Source organism: Microcaecilia unicolor, chromosome 4 (assembly GCF_901765095.1).
Source record: "Microcaecilia unicolor chromosome 4, aMicUni1.1, whole genome shotgun sequence".
NCBI lineage: Eukaryota > Metazoa > Chordata > Amphibia > Gymnophiona > Siphonopidae > Microcaecilia > Microcaecilia unicolor.
In genome coordinates, this window is record NC_044034.1 from 236,839,557 (window position 1) to 236,862,907 (window position 23,351).

General features: G+C 42.1%; 1 protein-coding gene across 1 annotated transcript in view; it reads right to left on the bottom strand.

Annotated features, from left to right (window-relative positions):
* Positions 1–23,351, bottom strand: part of PCCA (propionyl-CoA carboxylase subunit alpha) — a 1,085,625-nt gene that overhangs the window by 252,075 nt on the left and 810,199 nt on the right. Inside the window, 1 exon segment of the mRNA XM_030201346.1 lies at positions 17,531–17,584. Coding sequence (XP_030057206.1) covers positions 17,531–17,584 — 54 coding nt within the window.

The following is a 23,351-nucleotide window of genomic DNA, read 5'->3' on the forward strand; positions in this document are numbered from 1 at the left end:
ACTTGGATGGGATGGCAGGGCCCAGGGAGAGGAGAAATTGCTGGAAATGGAGTGGAGGGGAGAGAGGAGAAATGCTGGATGTGTATGGAGGGCAAATTGTTGAATTTAAGGGCTGGATCGGAACACTTTGAAGGCAGATGCTGAAACTGGAGAAAGGATAGGGACAGGGGACTACAGATGGTAGACAGAACACATAAGGACACAGGAGGATGGTGGACACGGTGAGAGAAAAAATATCAAACGGAAAGAAGACACTGCATAAAACAGAAGACACTGGGACCAAAGCAAATAGAAAAACTAAATGATCACACAACAAAGGTAGAAAAAAAGTATTTTATTCAGAATTTATTAATTGGAATATGTCAGCTTTTAGAAATGTGCATCTGTGATATTTTGCATGTAAGTTTCAATTTTTCTAGTATTGCTGCATGCTTAGTCTGACTTCTTGAGGTAACTTTCCATTCAGTATTTTGCCTTTATATTTGTTGTGTCATGTGTTTTTCATGTGTGATCAAGGTACAGTATCCTGCTAGCGTGTAGTATTTGCAGCCCTTTTTTTTTCACAAGGTAGTGTATTGGTGTTATAGAGCCTGGTGTAATTACAGTTCTGCCTTTCCATGCATAAGGTTGTAGCTCGTCCTGTCCTTGGAATTAGTGCTGTTATGGTTTGGTAAGGTTCTGACTGTGTTTTTGCACAAGTTTGTGTATAGTGTTTTGCAGTGGAGAGATTGTGTGTCCGCACCTCTGACCCCCCGGGGTTATGAGAATTTGAACTACTAATTGTGGACTTGAATAATTTCTTGGGAGGGGGGGTTTCATGATAGCATTGTGCTTATTATTTCAATCAGTTTTTCTGTACAAGTTTAGCTTCATTTGTCTTTATTTGAAATTTCACAAATAAAAAATTTTTTCTAAAAACTGAATAATCTTATCAATGGGCGGGGGCGGGGCTAGGATAGGGGCGGGGCTAGGATGGGGCCCCACCAAATTGGTCTGCATAGGGCCCCGCACTTGCTAAGACCGGCCCTGTGTGTGTGTGTGTGTGTATGGGGTTTCAGGAAGTGCTGCCAGATGAGAGAGAGGGTGTGTGTGTTGTGTGGGTATGTTGGGGGGGTTCAGCTTGGAAGAAGAGGGGTGTGGGGGTTCAGGAAGTGCTGCCAGATGAGTGAGTGAGTGTGTGTGTGTGTGGGGGGGGGGGCGGTTTATTAAGCATTGCCAGATGAGAGTGTGTGTGTTTGGGGCGTGGGTTCAGGAAGCACTGGCAGAAGAGTGAGAATGTGTGTGTGTGTGGGGGGGGGGGAGGGTTCAGGAAGCGGGGCCAAATGAGAGTGAGTAAGTGTGTGTGTGGGGGGGTTCAGGAACGACTGCCAGATTAGTGAGTGAGTGTGTGTGTGTGTGGGGGGGGGGGGAGGGGGTGCAGGGGTTTCAGGAAGCGCTGCCAGATGAGAGAGAGTGTCTGTGTGTGTGTGTACGGGGTTTCAGGAAGCGCTGGCAGATGAGAAAGAGAGAGTGTGTGTGTGTGGGGGGGGGGGGGGGGAGGGGGGTTCAGGAAGTGCTGCCAGATGAGAGTGAGAGTGTGTGTGTGTTGGAGGGGTGTGTGGGGGTGTGTGTGTGTTGGGGGTTTCAGCTTGGAAGAAGAGGGGTGTGTGGTGCTGCCAGATGAGTGAGTGAGTGAGTGAGTGTGTGTGTGTGGGGGGGCGTTTATCAAGCGTTTCCACATGAGTGTGTGTGTGTGTGGGGGGGGGGGTTCAGGAAGTGCTGCCATATGAGAGACTGAGTGAGTGTGTGTGTGTGTGTGTGTGTGGTGGTGGGGGGGGGGGGGTTGCCAGATGAGTGAGTGTGTGTGTGGGGGGGGGGGGGGGGCAGGGATTTCAGGAAGCGCTGCCAGATGAGAGAGAGTGTGTGTGTTGGGGGGGGCGTTGAGGAAGTGTGGCCAAATGAGAGTGAGTGTGTGTGTGTGTTTGTGGGGGGGGGGGGGGTTCAGTAACCACTGCCAGATGAGTGAGTGTGGGGGGGCAGGGGTTTCAGGAAGCACTGGCAGATGTGAGAGTGTGTGTGTGTTGGGGGGGGGGGGGACGTTGAGGAAGTGTGGCCAAATAAGAGTGAGGAAGTGTGTGTGTGTGGGGGGGGGGGGGGGGGGGTTCAGGAAGCGCTGCCAGATGAGAGAGTGTGTGTGTTGTATAGTTCAGTTTTGTGGGGGGGATCCTGCTTTGAAGAAGAAGGAAGGAAGTGCCTCCTCAGCACGATGCCCCCCCCCCCCGCTGCCATCCCACCCACCGTCGCCATCGCACCCACCATCGCGTAGCTTTGCTGGCGGGTGACCCAAAATCCCGCCAGCAGAAGTCCTGTGTTGTCTGCTGAGTCTCACTCCAGCGATCTTCGGCGTTGCTTGCTAGCCTGTGCAGGGCGGGGTTCTGTGCGTCTGACGTCCTGCACGTGCAGGACGTCAGACGCACAGAAGCCCTGCCTGCACAGGCTAGCAACGCCGAAGATCGCTGGAGTGAGACTCAGCAGACAACACAGGACTTCTGCTGGCGGGGTTTCAGGTCCCCCGCCGGCAAAGCAACGCGATGGTGGGTGGCTTGGGGGGGGGGTTGGGGGGGAGGTGTTGCGGGGGGGTGTTGCACCTCCTGCATTCTGTGGCGGGGTTTCTTTTGAACTGCAGCTTTGGTGGGTGGCTTGGTGGGGGGGGGGGGGGGGGGGGGGGGTTGGACCTCGAACACTGGTGTCCGGAGTCATTTGGACTCTGGAGCTTTGGAGGTGGTTTCCCTCCAGATTTTTTCCACGGGTGGGTCAGGAGGTTGGTAGGCTGCGTTTCCTGCTTGGTTGCGATCCCTTCCTTTAGTTTGCTGTTCTGAAGACAACGTTCTGACTTTTGACGCGTGGGCGGGGCACGGGTCAGTGGAGTGGCTTTACCACCATGAATCCACGAACCGTTCAGGGTGTCTGAGTGACTTCAGAATGTTGTCTTCAGAACGTTGAGGGTGAGTTTTATTATAGTAGATATATATATATATATATATATCCCAATAAGGAGGCAAATACTGGGGTAGTCCTTTGCCTGCTTCAATAATGGTTCAACATTAACCCTAGAAAGCCTAGCCAAAGAACTGTTTGTCTGCTTTATTGTTATGCATATATTTTGTTTCTGTTTACGTACTCCCTGGATATATAGTTTGTAAAATTTGACACTAGTATTTGTAAGTTCACTTGCATACACTGAATGATTCCACTCTTTTTGAACATGTTGGTACCAAAATGGTTGTTCCCACTGGATGTGCTGGAACTTATGCCTGTATTTCCCGACATCTTTATATAAAACTTGGAAATACACATACTTTTCTGGCCCACGTCTCCTCCTTGGAAAACGTGCACACTGCGGATCTACATATGTAAATAATATCCTTGTAAAATAGTTTTGTACAGTATATTGGTCATTTATACAGGTAAATACTACTATTTCTATGTGTAAAAGCCACGCATGCCTTTTAAAATGACTTCCAAAAAAGTACCGATTTAGCTATTCCTATCATCAATACCAGCAAAGAATCTTTAACAGTAGCATATTATTTCTCTGTTGGCCAACCTATTTTCTGTCTCAGCAGGCAGCTGCATTCATCCATTTCCAAAATGTAAACGCTTTCACTATCAATTGTTGAAACATAACAGTTTGAATAAGATACAAGGCCTAGGTGTAAGAGTTGCAGAAGTTTTCCTTGTGGAAATGCTTTTATTTTGGCAAATGTTCAACATGTGTGGGAAATGTAAGCTCTGAAATAAATTGGATATTTAAAAAAAAAAATAAGACTTTCTTAAAGTGAAGGTTCACACATAAATAACTATTTTATAACAATATATATGTTAAATGGTATATACTCTAGATTGAAAAAGGACGTTTCACATTTCTGCTAGAAAATATATTGTTTTTCACAGGCCGTTGATCCTTTGTGATTTTGCACTATTTAAAAATGTGCACAACTTGATCAGGCACTAGAGAGCATCACTGTATCTCACCTAACCCTTCCGCCCTATCCCAAATCAAGAACTAGGCACAGGCAATTTGAGAGATTTATTTATAGGTGGATGGTTCATGCTATGGCATAAATGAAACAACAAGGAATTTTATCATAAAATTAACTACTATAGCTCAATAAGTGGGACAATGCCTATACACAGCACACAATCAGTTCCATGTTTATCCTTCACAAATGTAAAAGGGTAGCCATAAAAGCTACCTTTTTTTTACCGCTGCCAGTGGCTTGATTGGGAATCAACATAGGCCTCTACCAATCAACAGGTACCAGCTGCCCCCTTTCCAATCCACCATTCAGCAAGCTAAGGTGGCTGGGGGAGGGTGCGATATGACTAGCTTATGTTGAACCATGCCTTTTGGCCTTTTTTTTTTTGTTACATTTGTACCCCGCGCTTTCCCACTCATGGCAGCAGGCTCAATGCGGCTTACATATTGTATACAGGTACTTATTTGTATCTGGGGCAATGGAGGGTTAAGTGACTTGCCCAGAGTCAGAAGGAGCTGCCTGTGCCTGAAGTGGGAATTGAACTTAGTTCCCCAGGACCAAAGTCCACCACCCTAACCACTAGGCCACTCCTCCACTCCAGGCCACTCCAGGTACCCGATTGCCTCCTAGGATGTAGTCATCCCTCTTCAAATAGGAGTCAGGCAGCTCCTTTAACCTAGCCAGACAAGCACCTGATTTATAGGCTTTTGGATATGTAGTCTCCAGAACTGCACATAGTACTGTAAATGATGTCTCACTAGAAATTTATACAGAGGTACTATAGCCTCCTTTGGTTTTTGCTGGCCTTTCCTTTCCTGTGGACCCAAGAATCCTTCTGGGTTTTCCCATCACCTTATCTAGCTGTTTGACCTTCTTAAGTTCACTACTTCCAGATCCAGTTCTTCTTTCAATCAAAGAACTACTTTACTCCCTATACTGTACTGCTCCCTTTGGCATTTTTTAGTATTATATCTTAGCCACTAAACTCTAAACTATTCCTCAGGTTTCGCTAGATCAGTCCTCCTCTTATCCAAAGCCTGCAGGGTATCATCCCTGTTGCAGATTTTTAAAGTAAGACTGGATATTCTGATTGGAATATTGAATATTAACAGAAGACAAGCTTGACCATCAGTCTGGAAAGATGTGCAGCTTTAATATAAACAGTAACCCGACGTGGCCATGTTTTGCCCACAGGCTGTGTCAGGGGTAAGATCTAATATTCAAACATACAAATTACAATCCTAAAAATCAATAAAATTAAATATTCATAGTAGAATCAAAATAATATAAAAATACATATCCTTAATATTACAAATGTAAAACAAAAAAACAATCCATACTAATGAAATTTAAAACCATACATAAAAACACAGACAAAAGTGACTTAAGAAGTTTGGTATACATGAAAATCACCATAGAAACTCTACATTCAGTGTTAATGTCACAACTACAGTGATCCCATCTTGCAGCAAAATCACATCAATTTATTGCACAGTATTCAGTTAAACCACAACAATGACAAAGTTGTGTTTACAAATATTTTGAAAGCATCAAGACTAAAACACTGAAAGGGAGTACATACCTATAGGGGGAATGAAACTCACTTTCCCCTACTAGTAAAAATCAAATCCAAACAACCTAAAAATGAAATAAGAGAACTCTAAAAACACAGAAGCAAAAAAGTCCCTAAAAATCTTTAACAACTGGAGCCAAATAAAAGAATATATGTTTATGTTTCAACATTTTATTGATGACAAATAAAAAACACATATCCAACCATTGAAAATACCAAAAACTACAATTAGCAATATGCTCACAAAAGACAACCTACTATGAGTCATCAACAAACTTTTACCTGTTTAATCTCAGCCCCACCCCTCCGTTTTGAAAATCCACACGTGCCAAAATGCTGCTAAATACAGCATAAATCCAACATAGCACTTATCAGCAATCAATAACAGAACGTTCCCTTCCAACCACCCCCTACCCATCCCAGCTTAACCCCAAGTTAACAAAGCCATTAATTGCATTAAACAACGATCAATTAAATTGCCTACTGCAAAGTTGTAATAAACCCAATCCACTTCAACTTCTGAAATTTATATCTCTAAACTGTAGGGGAGACCACTACCCTTGGACCCCTCCCTACCCATTGCAATGATGTAAACCCCATCCCCACGGACCTATCCCCCCCTAAATCTTGAGAAGGCAACAAGGACCCGTCCTCCTTGACTAAACTTTCCAGCAAAGTTACCCCATTCTCTCTCAATGATTGAAAAATTCTATTCTTCCCACCCAGCATGAAGTCTGCGTTCCCCTGCAAAGGCAGCCATACACTACTGGACGGACTGCTTCTACAATGGGAGCAGATCCCTCCACAGGGTCCAGAGGGGTCTGAGCAAGATACTCCCACGAGTTCTCTACAGCAATTTCCTCCGGGAAGTATGGAGCAAATAGTTCAGGTGCCATGGATGGAAATAAGCTCGTTTCAGGGATACATCCGTGTATGTTGTGGTACCCAACAACTAATCCCGCAGATGGCGACGCAAACATGCTTGTATATATGAAGATCGGGAAGTCCCAGGCCTCATGAGTTCTGGGTGCCTGTCATATAGTGCCACCTCATTTTTGGTTTCCGTCCCACCCCCCCCCCCCCAAGCAAAATTTTACCACCATCCGCTGGAGTGACGACAGATCCAGCCGCAATAAGCAAATAGGTAAAGTTTGTAGCACATACAACCATCTCGGGAAAACAATCATTTGATAGAGATGCAATCTACCCAAAAATGACAATGAGAGAGCGGACCAAAGCATCAGCTGTTCCTTCGTCTCTCTGATCAACCTTGTAACATTAATCTCATACAAAAGCGTTGGATCCATCAGCAGCTGTATGCTCAGATAGTGAAACGATTTCCGCGCCCATCTCAGAGGGAAGGCACTTCCCCACGACTGTCGCAGTCTGTCAAAACTTGCCAGCACCTCCGACTTCACAAAATTAAGCTGAAACCCTGAGAAATCCCCATACTCCACCAAGCTCTCCATGAGATGTGGCAACGAATACCGCGGCTCTGTAATGAGCAGCAACAAGTCATCTTTGAACGCTGCCGATTTAAAGGTAAGGTTCCCTATCTGCACCCCATGAATATCCGGGTTATTATGGATCTCCCTCAAAAGAGGGTCTAGAGTTAAGACAAAGAGAAGCGGTGACAAGGGACAACCCTGTCGAATCCGCCGTCGGATAGGAAACCAGTCCGACATTATTCCATTGGCATGTACTTGCGCTCTCTGGTCTTCATACAAGGTCCACACCGCCTGAGCAAACCATCCCTCTATACCATAAACTTCCAGCACTCCAAAAAGAAACCCCCACTCCACCCGGTCAAACGCCTTTTCTATATCAAAGCTGATTAATAGGGCCTGGGCATTCTCTGAACCAACGGGTCCTTGTTGCCTTCTCAAGACTTTTTAACTCAATGTTCACAAGGGCCAGCAGCGATTTTTGCTTATTGCCAGCTATCCCATTATGTACCCTCTCTGCCCGGGGGGTAGCCTGTCTCCAAGGTTTGGGCACCATTTGAGAGAATTCTTAGAAGGGGGATGCCTTAGGCCAAGTCTCGATACCTTGGTTTCACAAAGAGCTAGGCAAGAAGGGTCCAGTTAGGAACCTGCAAGATGTCGCAGATCAGTGGAGCAAGGAGGTAGGTAGGCCAATATCAGCACAGTTGTTACTGTGCAGAGCTTCAGGAATGCCATTTTCAGATGGTGCATAGAGCATTTTTCTCCCAAAATATTCGTCTCATGTTTTTCGCAGTCACCCTCCCGCAAGTAACATAGTAACATAGTAGATGACGGCAGAAAAAGACCTGCATGGTCCATCCAGTCTGCCCAACAAGATAAACTCATATGTGTATACCTTACCTTGATTTGTACCTGCCTTTTTCAGGGCACAGACCGTACAAGTCTACCCAGCAGTATTTCCCGCCTCCCAACCACTAGTCCCGCTTCCTATCACTGGCTCTGGCACAGACCTTATAAGTGTGCCCTCCACTATCCTCGCCTCCCAACCACCAACCTTTCTTCCCCCACCTGCTCCGCCACTCAATTTCGGCTAAGCTTCTGAGGATCCATTCCTACTGCACAGGATTCCTTTATGCATATCCCACACATGTTTGAATTCCGTTACTGTTTTCATCTCCACCACCTCCCGCGAAAGGGCATTCCAAGCATCCACCACCCTCTCTGTGAAAAAATACTTCCTGACATCTTTCCTGAGTCTGCCCCCCTTCAATCTCATTTCATGTCCTCTCGTTCTACCGCCTTCCCATCTCCGGAAAAGATTTGTTTGCGGATTAATACCTTTCAAGTATTTGAACGTCTGTATCATATCACCCCTGTTCCTCCTTTCCTCAAGTGAACCCCACCTGGGGCTCGGCCACCAAAGATGGGAGAATTCATGCCAACCTATTAGCCATGATCTTGGCCAAAACGTTTACCTCCGTATTAAGCAAAGATATTGGACGGTATGAGTCCGGGCAATCAGAGGGCCTACCTGGCTTCTGGAGAACTATAATTTGAGCCGCATTGAGATGCTGAGGTAGCTGCTCCCGTTGAATAAAGATATTAAAAACTTCCACCAAAACTGGGCTTATGTCCGACTGCAACAGTTTATAAAACTCGTTGCGCAGGCCATCCAGACCCGGGGCCTTACCCAAGGCACTCTAATTACCCACTTCACTTCTTCCACCGTTATGGGTGCATTCAACTGGACTAAATCCAGCTCCGAAACCCTGGGCAAATCCAAACTAGATAAATATACCTCACTGGCCACAGGTGGCATTGGCTGCGGTGCGTAAAGCCTAGCAAGAAACTCCGATATGACCTTATTAATAGCCCCATCCTCATGCTTCCTAACTACATTCGAGTATAATAACATGGATATTTTATGGTGCCCTGAGCTGCCATGCAAAAGCTTAGCCAGAAATCTACTGCTCTTATTCGCGAAACAATAAAGCTGAAACTTATAATATGCCCAGGACTTCTTCGCCTGTGCATGTAAGAGTTCATTCAGGGCCTGCTGAGCTTCTAATAATTGTGTTTTTATCCGCAAGGAGTGTTCTGCCCCATATTGTTTACGGAGAGATGATACCTTACTTTCCAAATGAAGCACCTCCCGACGCCTCGCCTTCCACTGAAAACTGCGATTTTTATTAGAATCCCTATAAAGCTGCCACTTAGAAAGCAAGAACGGTAAAAAGTGACTGTCTCTATAGAGAAAGGAAGGGAATCGCCAAGCGCCTCCTGAAGCCAATGAACCTCACACCATGCATCCTTAACTCGACCCAAGCATGACCAGAGATCATTATAGGACCTATCCTGACATCCACCACCTGGGTTAAAAGCTCCCTTGAGAGCAGCAGATAATCTATTCTAGACATTGTGGAGTGTACTCTAGATAAATGTGTATAATCTCTTTCCAATGGATTGAGGGTCCTCCATACATCCACCAGACCCAACACAGAGCCCAACAAATTAACGCCTCTTTCTATCCTAGCCAACTCCTTATCTGTCAGCAGAGAATGGTTCAGAGCAGGGTCCGCCATGTCGTTCAGGTCTCCCATTAATGATAAGCCATGCCATTATATGTACCGGGGAGATGTCCCAGCCTCCACCCCCACCCCCGGAATGTGATCCATCCAACCCCCAAACCTAAGGCCCAAAAGATTACATATCAAGCTATTAGACACTGCACCTTCCAAACCCCAACGCTCCCCCACCCCAAATCCTGACCTTCAGGTGCCCCCTAACCCTCCCCCTCCCAAAAACCACCACTTTCCGCATTAATACCAAAACCCTCCAGCAACTAAGCCCAGAACACCCCGAAAGCTAAGCTAGAGATATTCCCCCAAAACCCCCACCTTGCCAGTGATAACCCGAGCGCAATTCTCCATTCTCCCCAAAGAACTAAAAAAAATCCCCAAAAAAGCTCTTGACAGCTACAGACCACGCAGCACCTCTAACATACAAAAATAACTATGTATTCCACTTGAGGGAAAAAGAGTTGTTTCAGAACGCTGATTACATCGGGTGTTCCGAAGCAGCGACGCACCACCTCCTCACTACTCCATGGCTCAACCGGAAGTCCCAGAATATATGTTTAATACTCACAGTGCAGCACTTCTTTCTGGAGAGCAGCAGAAGTCCCACAACGTAAATATACCAGGTAAATATACACAGTGAATCTGTCTCTCTTTCTAATACTGCTTTTATATCCTGTTGGGTCAAAGGTCAGCTGAGCAGTATCATTGATTATTCCCAACAGTAATCAATCCAAAAAGGAAAGGGAAATGGGACTTGATATTCTGAGGTTTTTGCAACTACATTCAAAGCGGTTTACATATATTCAGGTACTTATTTTGTACCAGGGGCAATGGAGGGTTAAGTGACTTGCCCAGAGTCACAAGGAGCTGCAGTGGGAATCGAACTCAGTTCCCCAGGATCAAAGTCCACTAACCACTAAGTTAAAAGCTTATTAAAAGTACCAAAACAGTTGAAAACAATCAAAATATGCTTTCAATCATCAAATACAGAACTTATCTATGGTAAAATCCAAAAGTTTAACCCATTAAATATCGCAAAAAACGTGGGAAAATAATCATTTTGAACATTTTAAAATCATAAACCGAAGGTGGGAATCAATGCAGCACTGCACGCCCTCCTGAAAATACTAAGTTTCATTAAAAAAACCACTGCTTATTAGCTTTAAAGATGTGATTTGAAACTTGAAAAAGCCATGCGTTCCTGCAGCCAGTTTTTTGCATTTCAATGACGCAAAACAATGTCAACGAAATACTTAAAACTACAAATGGATCACCAGCTGTTCAAGAAGCTGCTAAAAACTCACCTATTTGGATTGGCCTATTCCCCCTATACTCTTACCGATTAATAGTCCCACTTACTTTTCCCTGATACTGATATGCCCCTTTCCTTGCTTAATATGTCTCTTACCATATCTCTTACTGTATTGTTATTTTACTTAATCCTATATAAGCCACATTGTGCCTGCATGTGTGGGAAAACGTGGGGTAGAAATTTACTATAAATAAATAAATAAATTATATTACAACAAATAAAAAAAACTTCAATTAAAATTAAAGTAACATGACTTTCCATGGCTGATTAAATAATAAATAATTACAATAAGAAACAAATACAAATATGATCATTTACTTAAAAAAACTGTTTCAGTGTTTATAAAAATACCGACAAATCTGATCCTTGGTTTAACTCCTTAGGTGTAATAGTGTTATATTTAAAAATGAGTCTTTGTTCTTCCTGTAATAAGATTCTATCTATGTCTCCTCCTCTCCAGTGAGGGGTTATCTTATGTAATAATGTAAAGCTAAAATCTTCAAATCTATGTCCTTTACTCATATGTTTCACTAAGGTTTTCTCAGATAATTTCCTTTTAATGACACTACAATGTTCTACAATGCGCTTAAGTGCTCTTCTTATTTTACCAGGAGTGGAATGGGTAGACGTGAATCGCTTGTTTACTCTTTCCAAAAATACTAGGACTAGGGGACACGCAATGAAGCTACAAAGTAGTAAATTTAAAACTAATAAGAGAAAATATTTCTTCACTCAATGTGTAATTAAATTCTGAAATTCATTGCCAAAGAATGTGGTAAAAGCAGTTATCTTAGCGTGGTTTAAAAAAGGTTTGGATAGCTTCCTAAAAGAAAAGCCCATAAGCCATTATTAAAACGGACTTGGGAAAATCCACTGCTTATTTCTAGGATAAGCAGCATAAATTGTTTAATTAAAAAAATACTGCTTATTAGCTTTAAAAATGTGATCTGAAACTTGAAAAAGCCATGTGTTCCAGCGGCCAGATTTTGCATTTCAATGATGCAAAACATAATGTCAATGACACAAATTATATTAAATCCTATTCAAAATATCATTTGAATATGATATACCATGTGCTGGATTTCCCAAAAATTTCCATTGCTTTCAAATTGAAGATAGCACACAAATGTTAACACATAGAACCTCAAACATCCCAGTAGGGAAAGTACCAAAAGGCCACTACTCTAAAACGGGAACAGAATATTATCATAGGTTCTTAATCATACAGGATTGGAAAACCAGAAACATCCAGAAAAACCACACAAGAAAAAAAACCCCATGGGGAAAAAAAACAGGTGGTTCAAAAAAAAACCCAATCGCACTAATAGGAAACTATGGAAAATCCATTACATAGTATACAAAAGTCAAGGAAAAACACCCTGCCCAGAATAATGAATTAACTGAAGAAAAAAATAGGAGCTTATTACTGTCATAGGCACTGCAAAGGATAGTGGCAATTTCTGCAATAGCTTAAAAAATATAAATACTGGCACTTAGCTGCTGGAAGTCTACATCCAGAATACATTCCACAGCTCTTAACGATTCAGCTCAATCAGCTAGGTCCATCTTCATATATTACCACGAACAAGTAGTTGCAGAAGTCACCACCTACGAGGAACGTCCTCCGGCCAGACAGGAAAATATCTCATAGTAACATAGTAGATGACGGCAGAAAAAGACCTGCATGGTCCATCCAGTCTGCCCAACAAGATAAACTCATATGTGCTACTTTTTGTGTATACCTTACCTTGATTTGTATCTGTCATTTTCAGGGCACAGACCGTATAAGTCTGCCCAGCACTATCCCTGCCTCCCAACCACCGGCTCTGGGACAGACCGTATAAGTCTGCCCAGCAATATCCTCGTCTCCCAACCACCAGCCCCGCCTCCCACCACCGGCTCTGCCAAGACAAAAGGAACCCTCTTTTCTTGGGAACCACGAAATAAATGGAGTATTGACCTGTGCACAGCTCGAGCGCAGGTACGAGAATGATGGCCCCCCAATCGCAGTTTTCTACATTTTTTTTTTGTTAGTTTTTTAGTGATAATTTGGTTACTCTCCCTCTTTTATGTACCAGATATATTTCATACGTTATATTTTATCTGGTTATTCTCCCTCCCTCCTTAATGCACCCGCTACATTTTAGCCTGCTACCTCCCCACTCTAGTTGTTTCTTTGTTCTTTGGGCTTACCTCCATATACCCCATGGAGTTCAGTTTTCACTTAGTTCTGTCCCCCTTCTTTTGTTTTTACAAACACACACACACACAAATATATATATTTATGACTTTAGTTCATAGCAGCACTCACTGTTTTTACTTTTCTATTGTCAGCTTTTTTTTTTTACTTTAAATTTTTTATTAACAAATTTAATATTGTATTATATATAATCGTTTACAAAATCTTTTATCCCTCCCAACTCCCCCTTCCTCCCTCTCCCCACCACCCTCCCCTTCTATTGTCAGTTTTTTACTTTCCTTGATCGCCCAGTGAGTGGGAAGTCTTGGTTAGTATCCGGATTCCCTGCAACAACTTTGCTGGAGTCAGAGAATACCAACAAGTGCCTCGCCTGCACCACTTTTGTTTTGTTTTTTTTTAAGTGATGTTACTGAAAGGTTATGGTCCTCACTCTCCTTTTGTTGGCAGGGTGGAATAAACCTACACATCTGGACTGGTCTAGCAAGATAAGGATAGGTTACTCTTGTGGGAATACCCAGCAATGTAGAAATTGTGCAGAATTCTGCACAGGGACAACATTACAGCACAAGCAACCATGACTGGCATGGTTCCCCCTCTGCCCCCCCCCCCACCTGAAACACCATAACCATTCTAGCTGTGCACAACCTCACCTCATTCTGTCAATGTTTAGTAAGAAAGAAGATGAGTGCAACTATTAACTAAGCCATGTACTCCTCCTCCTTCTCTGCTACCCTCGACTTGACTGCTAATTTGAACACTGTATAGGTGAGCTGTTCGTCTGACATCAGGAGGCAGAAGAGGAGGATACAGCCCAGTGAGTAGCTGCTCTCATCACACTGACAAGAAAAAAGCAAGTAGGGTTATATGTTCCTGGAGAGAGGGATAGAGTGAGCGAGTCCAAGTACAGAGAAAACCGGGAATCTTGCAAGGAGTTAAGGAGAGATAATGGGGAGCGGAGAGGGAAAGAAAGATAAGGAATGAAGGGAGAACAAGCAGAGGGAAGGATTCAAGCTAAGCTGGGGATAGAAAGAGCTGAGAGTCAAGCCTGAAGAGAAAGTTAGTTAAAGGAGGGGGATTGTGGAACCAAGCATTCTAATGAGGGAATTCGGCACAAAACAGAATTTTCAAAGCTTTTGCAGAATTCTTCCAAGAACAATAGATTTAATGCCTGTACAGTGATCTAAGAAACATATTCCTTAACAATTAAAAAAACAATGTACAATGCATGAACAAAAACAGAGTGCTAACAAGCCTTCAATCCAAGAATATCCTAACTTCCTTCAACAAGAGCGCCTTGTTTCGCTCAGGAAAATGCTGCTTCAGGAAGGAACCAAGACCATTGCTTATCACATTGCGTGTATTACCAAGACAAAAGCATATCACTTTACATCAAAATGGTGGGGGCCATTAATCTTCAGTTAAACAAAAGCCCATATAGGTTCAGATTACAAAGACACAAAGAAACTATACAAACTTATTAATAATTTAATAAACACTAAACCGATGACAATAACGAACAAAGATACTGTTTTGTCGCCTTCAGATCCTCAGACATTATCACCCCAAGGTACCACTCCTTGTCTGTGCATATCTGCCTTTCACCTCCAAGCACATACAGCTTTCTTGGATTTCTACTCCCCCAGTGGCTCAGTCTACACTTCTTTGCATTAAATTTTAACTGACAAACATTAGTCCATTCTGTTAATTTTGTATTTCAATTTTCATGCTGTCCACTCTGTTGCAAATCTTGGTATCATCTGCAAAAAGTCAGTTTACCTTTTACCCTTCAGCAATGTCGCTGACAAATATATTTAATAAAATCAGTCCCAGCACCGATCCCTGAGGCAATCTACTACTCATCTTTCCTTCCTCAGCATGAATTCCATTAACCACCACCCTCTGATGTCTGTCTATCAACCAGTTTCTAATCCAGTCCACCCACCTTGGGTCCTAACTTCAGCCCATCAAGTTTATTCAAGAGTCTCCTAAATCTAGATAAAGTTATCCAAATAATTTTATCCTACTATTTAAGAGAATTTATCAGAATAAGGATGACATTTTAGAATATTTGTTCAGCAATTAGTGTACTACTATTTTCATTATGTACACAAAGACTTGCAATGGGATGCACAGATTCTAAGGTGGATGTTCTGCACATAGTTCGGGTGGTCCAAAAAAATTACAAGTGTATTCCAGATTTTGCAAGAAACTATAAGAAGAGGTTGGTTCCAATACCTACCTTCAGCATATAAATGGAGAAAAATGCAATTCTCTGATTATCATGTCTTGCTCTACTAGTGTCATAGCCTCTTCAAAATAAAACCAAAACATCTATCGAAATACAAAGTTTCAATGAAACTCTCATTCAGTACCAGCCTTGCTGGGTGAAAGGGTAACATGACTTTAACAACACACAAGATTTTTATTTTCCAAGTAAGGTACAAGTATGTTTTCACTTATCAAAACAATGAACCAGATGACTAACAATATGCAACATTACTACCGTAATATGCACTTTGTCCCATTCTTCTCATAATGTGGACTCAGCAGCATTGCAGCCAAGATCTTCATAAGAATATTTCAAATAATTTCCCATCAGCTGTTGCATCTGCTATGAGGCACATAAGTGACAGCAAAATGCTTGTTTTGGCCAGGGCTTTATAATTGATGGAGAGAGTAATTGTGCTTAGCCCTCTGGTAATTAATATCCAAGACCAGGTCCAGGGATTATGGTGCCCTGAGCCAAATTCTGCTTTTGCACCCTTATCTATTGGCCAGTTGTGTGGTGTGAGCCATGCAGATGGGTAAATTTCTAGCCATCGTAGTCACTGGCTTAATTTAAGTGCCGACACCACCACTTAATCAGTATATTCACTGTCCGTATAGGTAGTGCTGCTGAATATACGGATAGTGCAGTGACCATGCTGGCACAATCTGTTTAGTTTTGGTCAGCTATTCGACAAGCCTATAACTTTGAAAAATAGTGGCTGAATATTGCCACAATCTGGATACATTTTTGGACTTCCACTAAACTGGCCAACAAATATACTGATAACATCAGGCCATTTAGCAATTTAAATGGCCCAATATTATGTTTAATGATTTATTTAAAAGCTTGATGTACCGCTCACCCTTACCAGATCAGAGCAGTTTACAATATACTGTTAAATATAAAATCAGACAAGAACTCCATAAAATCAATATCCATACATTTGAGGAAAATACATACAAGGCTAATTATGCAAATAGTTTAATCATATGGGATATGTCCCGACTAGCCAACATAACTCTTCCAACAACAGGCTTCAGAGCAGAAGTAGAACTTTTCACTTTACAGCGAAACATACAAAAAAAAATAATTCTGGGCCCGATATTTAAAGCAATTTAACTGGGCAGGTGAAGCAGGAGGGAGATCAGGGGCCAGTAAAGATTGCTGGCAATTTTTTTTATTCTTTAAATGTCACCATTTTTGTCGGTTCCTGAGCCAATTGCAGCTCAGGCACTGACAGAAAGGGCAACATTTTGTAATAAGCTGCAGATTACTCCTGAGGTTTTAATGCAGTAGTAATTTGCATGCTACTAGCTTAGAGCATGCTGCATTGTTTTTGAAGTGCTAGTTTTGTGGTAGAGCTGTGTGCTGAGCCGGCTCTACGGCAAGGCTTTCTGCATCAGCCCCTTACAGCTTTGTTCCAACTCTGAGTCCCTCTCCTGCATCTCCAAGAACCAAAGTATCTGCCTTTCAACATCCTCATCCTCTTCCCCAGCATCTAACCATCTATTTTTCTCCAATATGTTAACCCTGCCTTTCCTCCTCCTTATCCCAGCACCCTTCCCTATGTTTCACCCTTGCTTCTCCCCCAATATCTGTCCCTTTTTCTCCCCTGCCAGATTAAGTCTCCTTCCAGTCTCAACCATCCACCAACTACATTAGCCCACTACATTCCCACTACCCCTATTAAACCCCTTTGAATATCAGACCCTTCCAGTCCCACAATTCCCAGCATCAGACCCTTTCATTCCCAGACTCCACATTAGCCCTCTTCCAGTCTTAGCCCTCACAGCATCAGCCCATACTGTTCCAGTCCCAGTACCCTGCATCAGCCCACTTCTACTGTCAACTCATTTCCAGTCCATGACCTCCAAACTTCCTTCCACCAGCAGCATTAGCTTCCTTGCAATTCCAGTCCCTACCCCAGCATCAGTCCCAACCAACCAGCCACCTCCTCTGCTCAGGATTAATCTTTTACAGAGTGACAAGAGCATGTCCATTCAGTCCCGCCAATATGCACTACTTTTGAGGAATGTCAACAGCCCCACAGTATTTTTAAGGATGAAAACAGGTATTTCTCATTTCTTGCTAGATTAAATCTCAACAATGATGAAGTTATTCCTCAGTACTCACCACTGTTCCCAGAAACTGAATGCTTAGGTTTCCAGTAGCATCTCGGGAAAGGCACTGTTAAAAACAAGTGTTTAAAGAATTTATAAGCCATACACTAACACTTTATTATGTAGAGGACATACACAATCTGTAAGAACTATTCTTGAAAATATATGGTGACAATATGTTAACAAAACCCCAAATTACATTAAAAAAAATCTTAATTTACACAAACTATGGGTAATTTTCTAAGCCAGTTTTGCGACTAAATATGTTTTAAGTGCAAAAACAGGTGTTTCTAAAATTGCCAAGGTGCAGACAACCTACCTGTGCAGCTATCAGGACAGCTAAGCGGTCTAAGGCACCAAACTCAAGAGCTTACAACTTACGTGTACATTCCTTTACCCAGAATAAGTGTAGGTGTTCTGGGAACAAAGTCTGGATGGACTTATGCACATATGAGCATACAATAAACTGGGACATCTGAACAACCAAGTCTGCAGGTGTAATTGTGGCTGCCTATGTTATAAAGGCATACATGTGCATACATTTACTTTAAAAAAATAAGCATAACTTACGCATGCCTACCACACACGGTAGGCACCCCTCTTATAAAATAATCCTCTCTGAGGGTAATTATATAAAGAATTCTCTAAAACATGTTTTATAAGCATAAAATAGCTATTGACAACTGTATTCTGAGAAGATTATGCATAATTGTCCTTGGTCCAGGCATAAGCATTTCTCAGTGCAGTTCTTGGGCAAAGTTGCAATGTACATGCATGTATTTCCATCTTCCTGGTAGCAGGTGCAAGTTTGTGCAAGATAATGTGTGTGCTACCTGGGAATAGTTCTGGCAATCTAATATTATTTTTAAAGGGGAAAGAACAGACTGTAATAAATGATTCCAAATTACCCAAATCAACTACTAGCAATAAGCATGAGGTTAACAGGAACTGAAATATAGTTTATTTATTTACTATACCATCACTTCTTGCATAGCAAATCACAAAGGTTTACATCTTTAAAAATACAAACATACAATAATATTCTAACTTATAAAAGAAATCCCTTTTATGATAGGACAGCACTAACAAAAACTTCCATACCAAAGAGGACAAAACAATTAATTGTATCAATAATACACATCATATCAGTCAATACTATTTCCTTTGGTAATATATATTTCCTGTTCAATAGTTATATTTGTTTTCCTTCCTGAGTGGTTCTCTAGATAGGCAGCGCTAAATTTCAAAAGCTTTTTCAAAGAAATAAGTTTTCAAGGCCTTACGAAAAAGCATAAATGATTCTTCAACCCTGATAAATTTTGGGAGGGAGTTTCACAGTGATGGTGATAGAAAGAAAAAGGCTGAGGCTCGGGTTGATTCCCACCTACCTCTCAAGGGAGGTGGAATTACCAGCCTATTGTCAGTAAGTGAACTTAAAGTTCGCAACAGTGTGTATGGAATAATTAAGTTTGCGAGATAGGATGGTGTAGCTGAATAAAGCGCTATATATGTAAGGATAAGAACCTTAAATGAAATTCTCAGATAGATCGGGATCCAATGAAGTTGATGTAGTAAAGGCATAGCCTTATTGTATCTTGAGGCTCTACAAATTATACGAGCAGCTGTGTTTGTAAACATTTCAAATTGAACTTGGTAATGCGCGAATAAACGATATTACAATAATCAAGATGTGTCGAAATGTAAGCGTAAGCTAAAATACGCAGTGAATTATTGTCTATTGCATTTCTAATAGAATGTAATTGTCTTAGATGATAGACTTTTTTACTTCTGATATCTGATCATTGAATGATAGAGCTGAGTCTATAATCACACCTAAATATTTGACAGATTGTACCGGAACAATTTGCCTGTCAAACAAGGTAGGGATTAGAGTTGGTACTGAACTGTGACCTGTTATCCAACAAGCTATTGTCTTTTCAGGATTTAGTAGCAGTTGGTGCTTAAAAAGCCAGCTGGCAACCTTGCTAAGACAATCCTGCATAGGCTTTAAATCTATGTTTGACAGATTTACATAATGAATCAACAAGAAATCATCAGCATAAGAATATGAACTGATACTCGATGACTGAATGAGTAATGCTAATGGGCTGATAAATAAATTAAACCGTAGCGGTGACAGGACTGAGCCCTGTGGAACACCACAGGAAATGGTATGAGATTTTGAGCTAGATGAGCTTTGTACCACTTTAAATGAGCAACTACTAAGAAAGGAGGAGAAACATTTATAAACAATACCAGAAATTCCCAGTGACTGCAAGTGTTCTAGTAATAGACTGTGATCAATCAAATCAAACGCTGCAGATAATATTAGTTCATGCTAGCAAGGAAAAAGTTCAACATGCCAGAAATGACTGCTTCATAATGTGTGTGTGGGGGGGTAGAGGGCTATGCTAGACTTGAATTTCAGTGGAAAGCTAGGCCCATTGCAAAGCGTAACAGTGGTGGGCCAAATCACTACAGCCTACAAAGGCACATATGTTATGCTGACTTTATAGAATAGGTATATTGCCTTTATAAAATTGCCTCTCCTAAAGGTCCCAAACAGTCATATCTGCTCCATAGCAGGTATAACTCTTTCACCTAAGTGTATGAGGAAGTACATGTATCCTGCAGCTCTACCTCAGCTCTGCCCTTAGAATGGCTATGAATATGTTACTTTAAAATATATTCTCTGTGTCAGCAGCACAAATATTTATACATGTATAGCCACAGGCAATTTTAAAGTACTTATATATGCATGTTAGATGCTGTTTTAATGAGAAAAAAGCATATAACAACTACCGGGAGCTCTTAAATTTGACACCAACATTGGAGTAAAATATTTAAAACCTCTACCACAGTAGCATTTAACTTTACAAAATCTGACTATAACAAAAAGTCTAATTTAGTTAGAAAACAAATATCAATAGAGTAGTTACAAAGTTTAACCATTTGCAAGAAGCATGGAGATTGTGTTTAAACACACTTTATTCTGGAAACTCAAGGCATACATTTAAAAAGATTAGTTGGGGGATCCAAGATTGCCACACATTTATGCCTGTGAATGTCTCTCTTTCTCTATGTCGGGTTGATCTATTTATTTGTTTGCCTCTATTTTCCAAGTTATTGGTGAGCAAATGTAAGGGTAAAGTGAGAGTTTTTCCCACCAAAACCCATTTTACCCTCTTGCCAAACTAACCTAACGTGGATTGATTTGTGAGTGCAGTGGTGAAAGGGCACCTGCCTTGCAGGCTCAACATGATTTGAGAATATCTGCTGATAGTGTGACTGTAGCTTTGCTTAGCCCTAAAGAGTGCTGTGCCCTGATAGTGCCAAACAAAGATACATTTGAGGAGTGCTGGCTGGGGGAATTTGCACAACTACAGAAATATTGCAGAAGTTGATGCTTAGTGAGGTACCTCCCCATTGTCTTCAGTTGTGCCTGAACCCCCCCCCCCCCCCAAAAAAAAACAGTTCAGGCTTGAGGTACATGTGTTGATACATGCTGGACTGGAATCTAGCTCCAAGACAGTGGGTAAGCAGATGGTGGCACTTCCTTCTTCTATGGTCATGATGATAAGACCACCAAAGGTTCCTGCAGGTCTTCTAATGACCCTGCTGGAATACAGCTACCTTTGATAATACCTTCACCAGTTATCACTTTGCCAAATTTATGGATTGCTATACCTTCACAGCAGAAATCATTTTCTAGGAGAACAACAGTAACATCAGAATCAAGCCATCTGACAAAGATTTGGCCAAGTTCCTGGAGGAAAAGTCTGTAGTCTGTTATTGGGACAGACATGGGGAAGCCACTGTGGGCCCTGCGATTGGTAGCATGCACATTGCTACTATTTAGGTTTCTGCCAAGTACATATGACCTGGATTGGCTACTGTTCGAAGCAGGATACTAGGCTATATGGACCACTGGTCTGACCCAATATGGCTAGTCTTATTTTCTTAACTTTGAATAATTTTGGTTCATCTGTAAATTTCATCACTTCACTCATTGTTCAAATCTTCAGATCATTTATAAATATGTTAAAACAATGTTTCATTGGATGAGACAGGGGATCCAAGATGCTGCACGTACCTGAAGTGCAGCTTTCACTTTTCCTCCACTGTATCGAGATGCCTAAGTGTCGGGGAAAGGCAGCTGCTCAAGCCTCCCAGCCACCTGAACCCATTACAGGTCCGATGGACTGCCATTTGCGAGGTCAAGGGCAGGAGCAAAGATCGGGAGCGGTCCCAGAGGAGCCGCCGGCTCTAACAGGGGAAATGGCGGAATCTCCAGGGCTATAGACATCTTTAAGCCCCGACGATCGAGTTCTCCCCTTTCAGAGCCGGTGATACCGTCTGCGGGAGATTTGCAGGGTACTGCTACGAGTGAGGCTCATTTACTTCAAGGGAAGATGAGAGGAGAGGAGTTGGAAGTGAATGTTCGTGTTAACAAAATTGCAGCATCTAAAACAGGGGAGCAAAAAATCCCTGAAATTGATGATGTTCTTTAAACAGAGAGAAATTATTCCTAGGTTTTAAGGTACAATTATTTCCTGATGTATTAGATGTAAGCAATTTCTTTTGTTGAAACCAGGGGTTTTACAAATAGTGGAACCTTTTTTTCTAAGAAACCCATGTAAATGTATTGTTAGATATAAAGATGTTAAATATGTTTTCTTTGAATCATCTCACTTGTCAGCATTTTTGGCAACTAAGAGATATATGACAATACCATCATAGAAACATGTAATAATCAATAATTAACCCAAATAAGCTACAGAAGGTAATAATGACACTTTATTCAGTCTGTTAGATTTTGATTAGTATAGTTATATCTTTCTAACCATAGCCTAGTGATTCTCAACCAGTGTATTGGGACAAATTAAAATTTGACACAGAAAGTAAACCCATTCTTTCCTTAAACACATGTGCCTATATATGTATCCTAATTCTGCTTACCCTACATCAGTGGTTCCCAAACCTTTTCCATTCACGGCGCCCTTAGTATCCACACAATGTTTCAAGGTGCCCCCCCCCCCCTCCCACATGTTTCCTCTCAGATTTCCCTTCCTCCTGCCAGACGTTTCCTCTCAAGTCACTCCCCCTCCCTCCACACACACGTTTCCTCACAGGTCTCTCTCCTTCACCCCCTGAAGCAGCATGGAGTCCTAGCTTTTGGAAGAACCAAAAATGGCTTGCTCCTTACCTGTTCCAACCAGTACATGGAAACATAGAAACATGATGGCAGATAAAGGCCATATGACCCATCCAGTCTGCCCATCCTCTGTAACCCCCAATTCTTCCTGTTCCTAAGCGATCCCACATGCTTATCCCATGCCTTTTTAAATTCTGGAACAGTCCTTGACTCCACCACCTCCACCGGGAGGCCATTCCACGCCTCCACCACCCTTTCTGTGAAATAATACTTCCTTAGGTTACTCCTAAGCCTATTCCCACTTAACTTTGTCGTATGCCCCCTCATTCCAGAGCTCTCCTTCATTTGAAAAAGGCTCTCTTCCTATACATAAATGCCCTTGAGATATTTAAACGTTCTACCATGTCTCCTCTCTCCCAGTATATACATGTTGAGGTTCCTAAACCTGTCCCTATAATTTTTGCATTCAAGATCGCTTACTAATTTCATAGCTGCCCTCTGGACCGACTCCATCCTGTTTATATCTCTCCGTAGGTGAGGTCTCCAGAACAGCACGCAGTACTCCAAATGAGGCCTCACCAGAGACTTATACAACGGCACTATCACCTCCTTTTTCCTGCTGGTTATGTCTCTCTTTATGCACCCAAGCATCCTTCTGGCTTTGGCCATCACTTTTTCT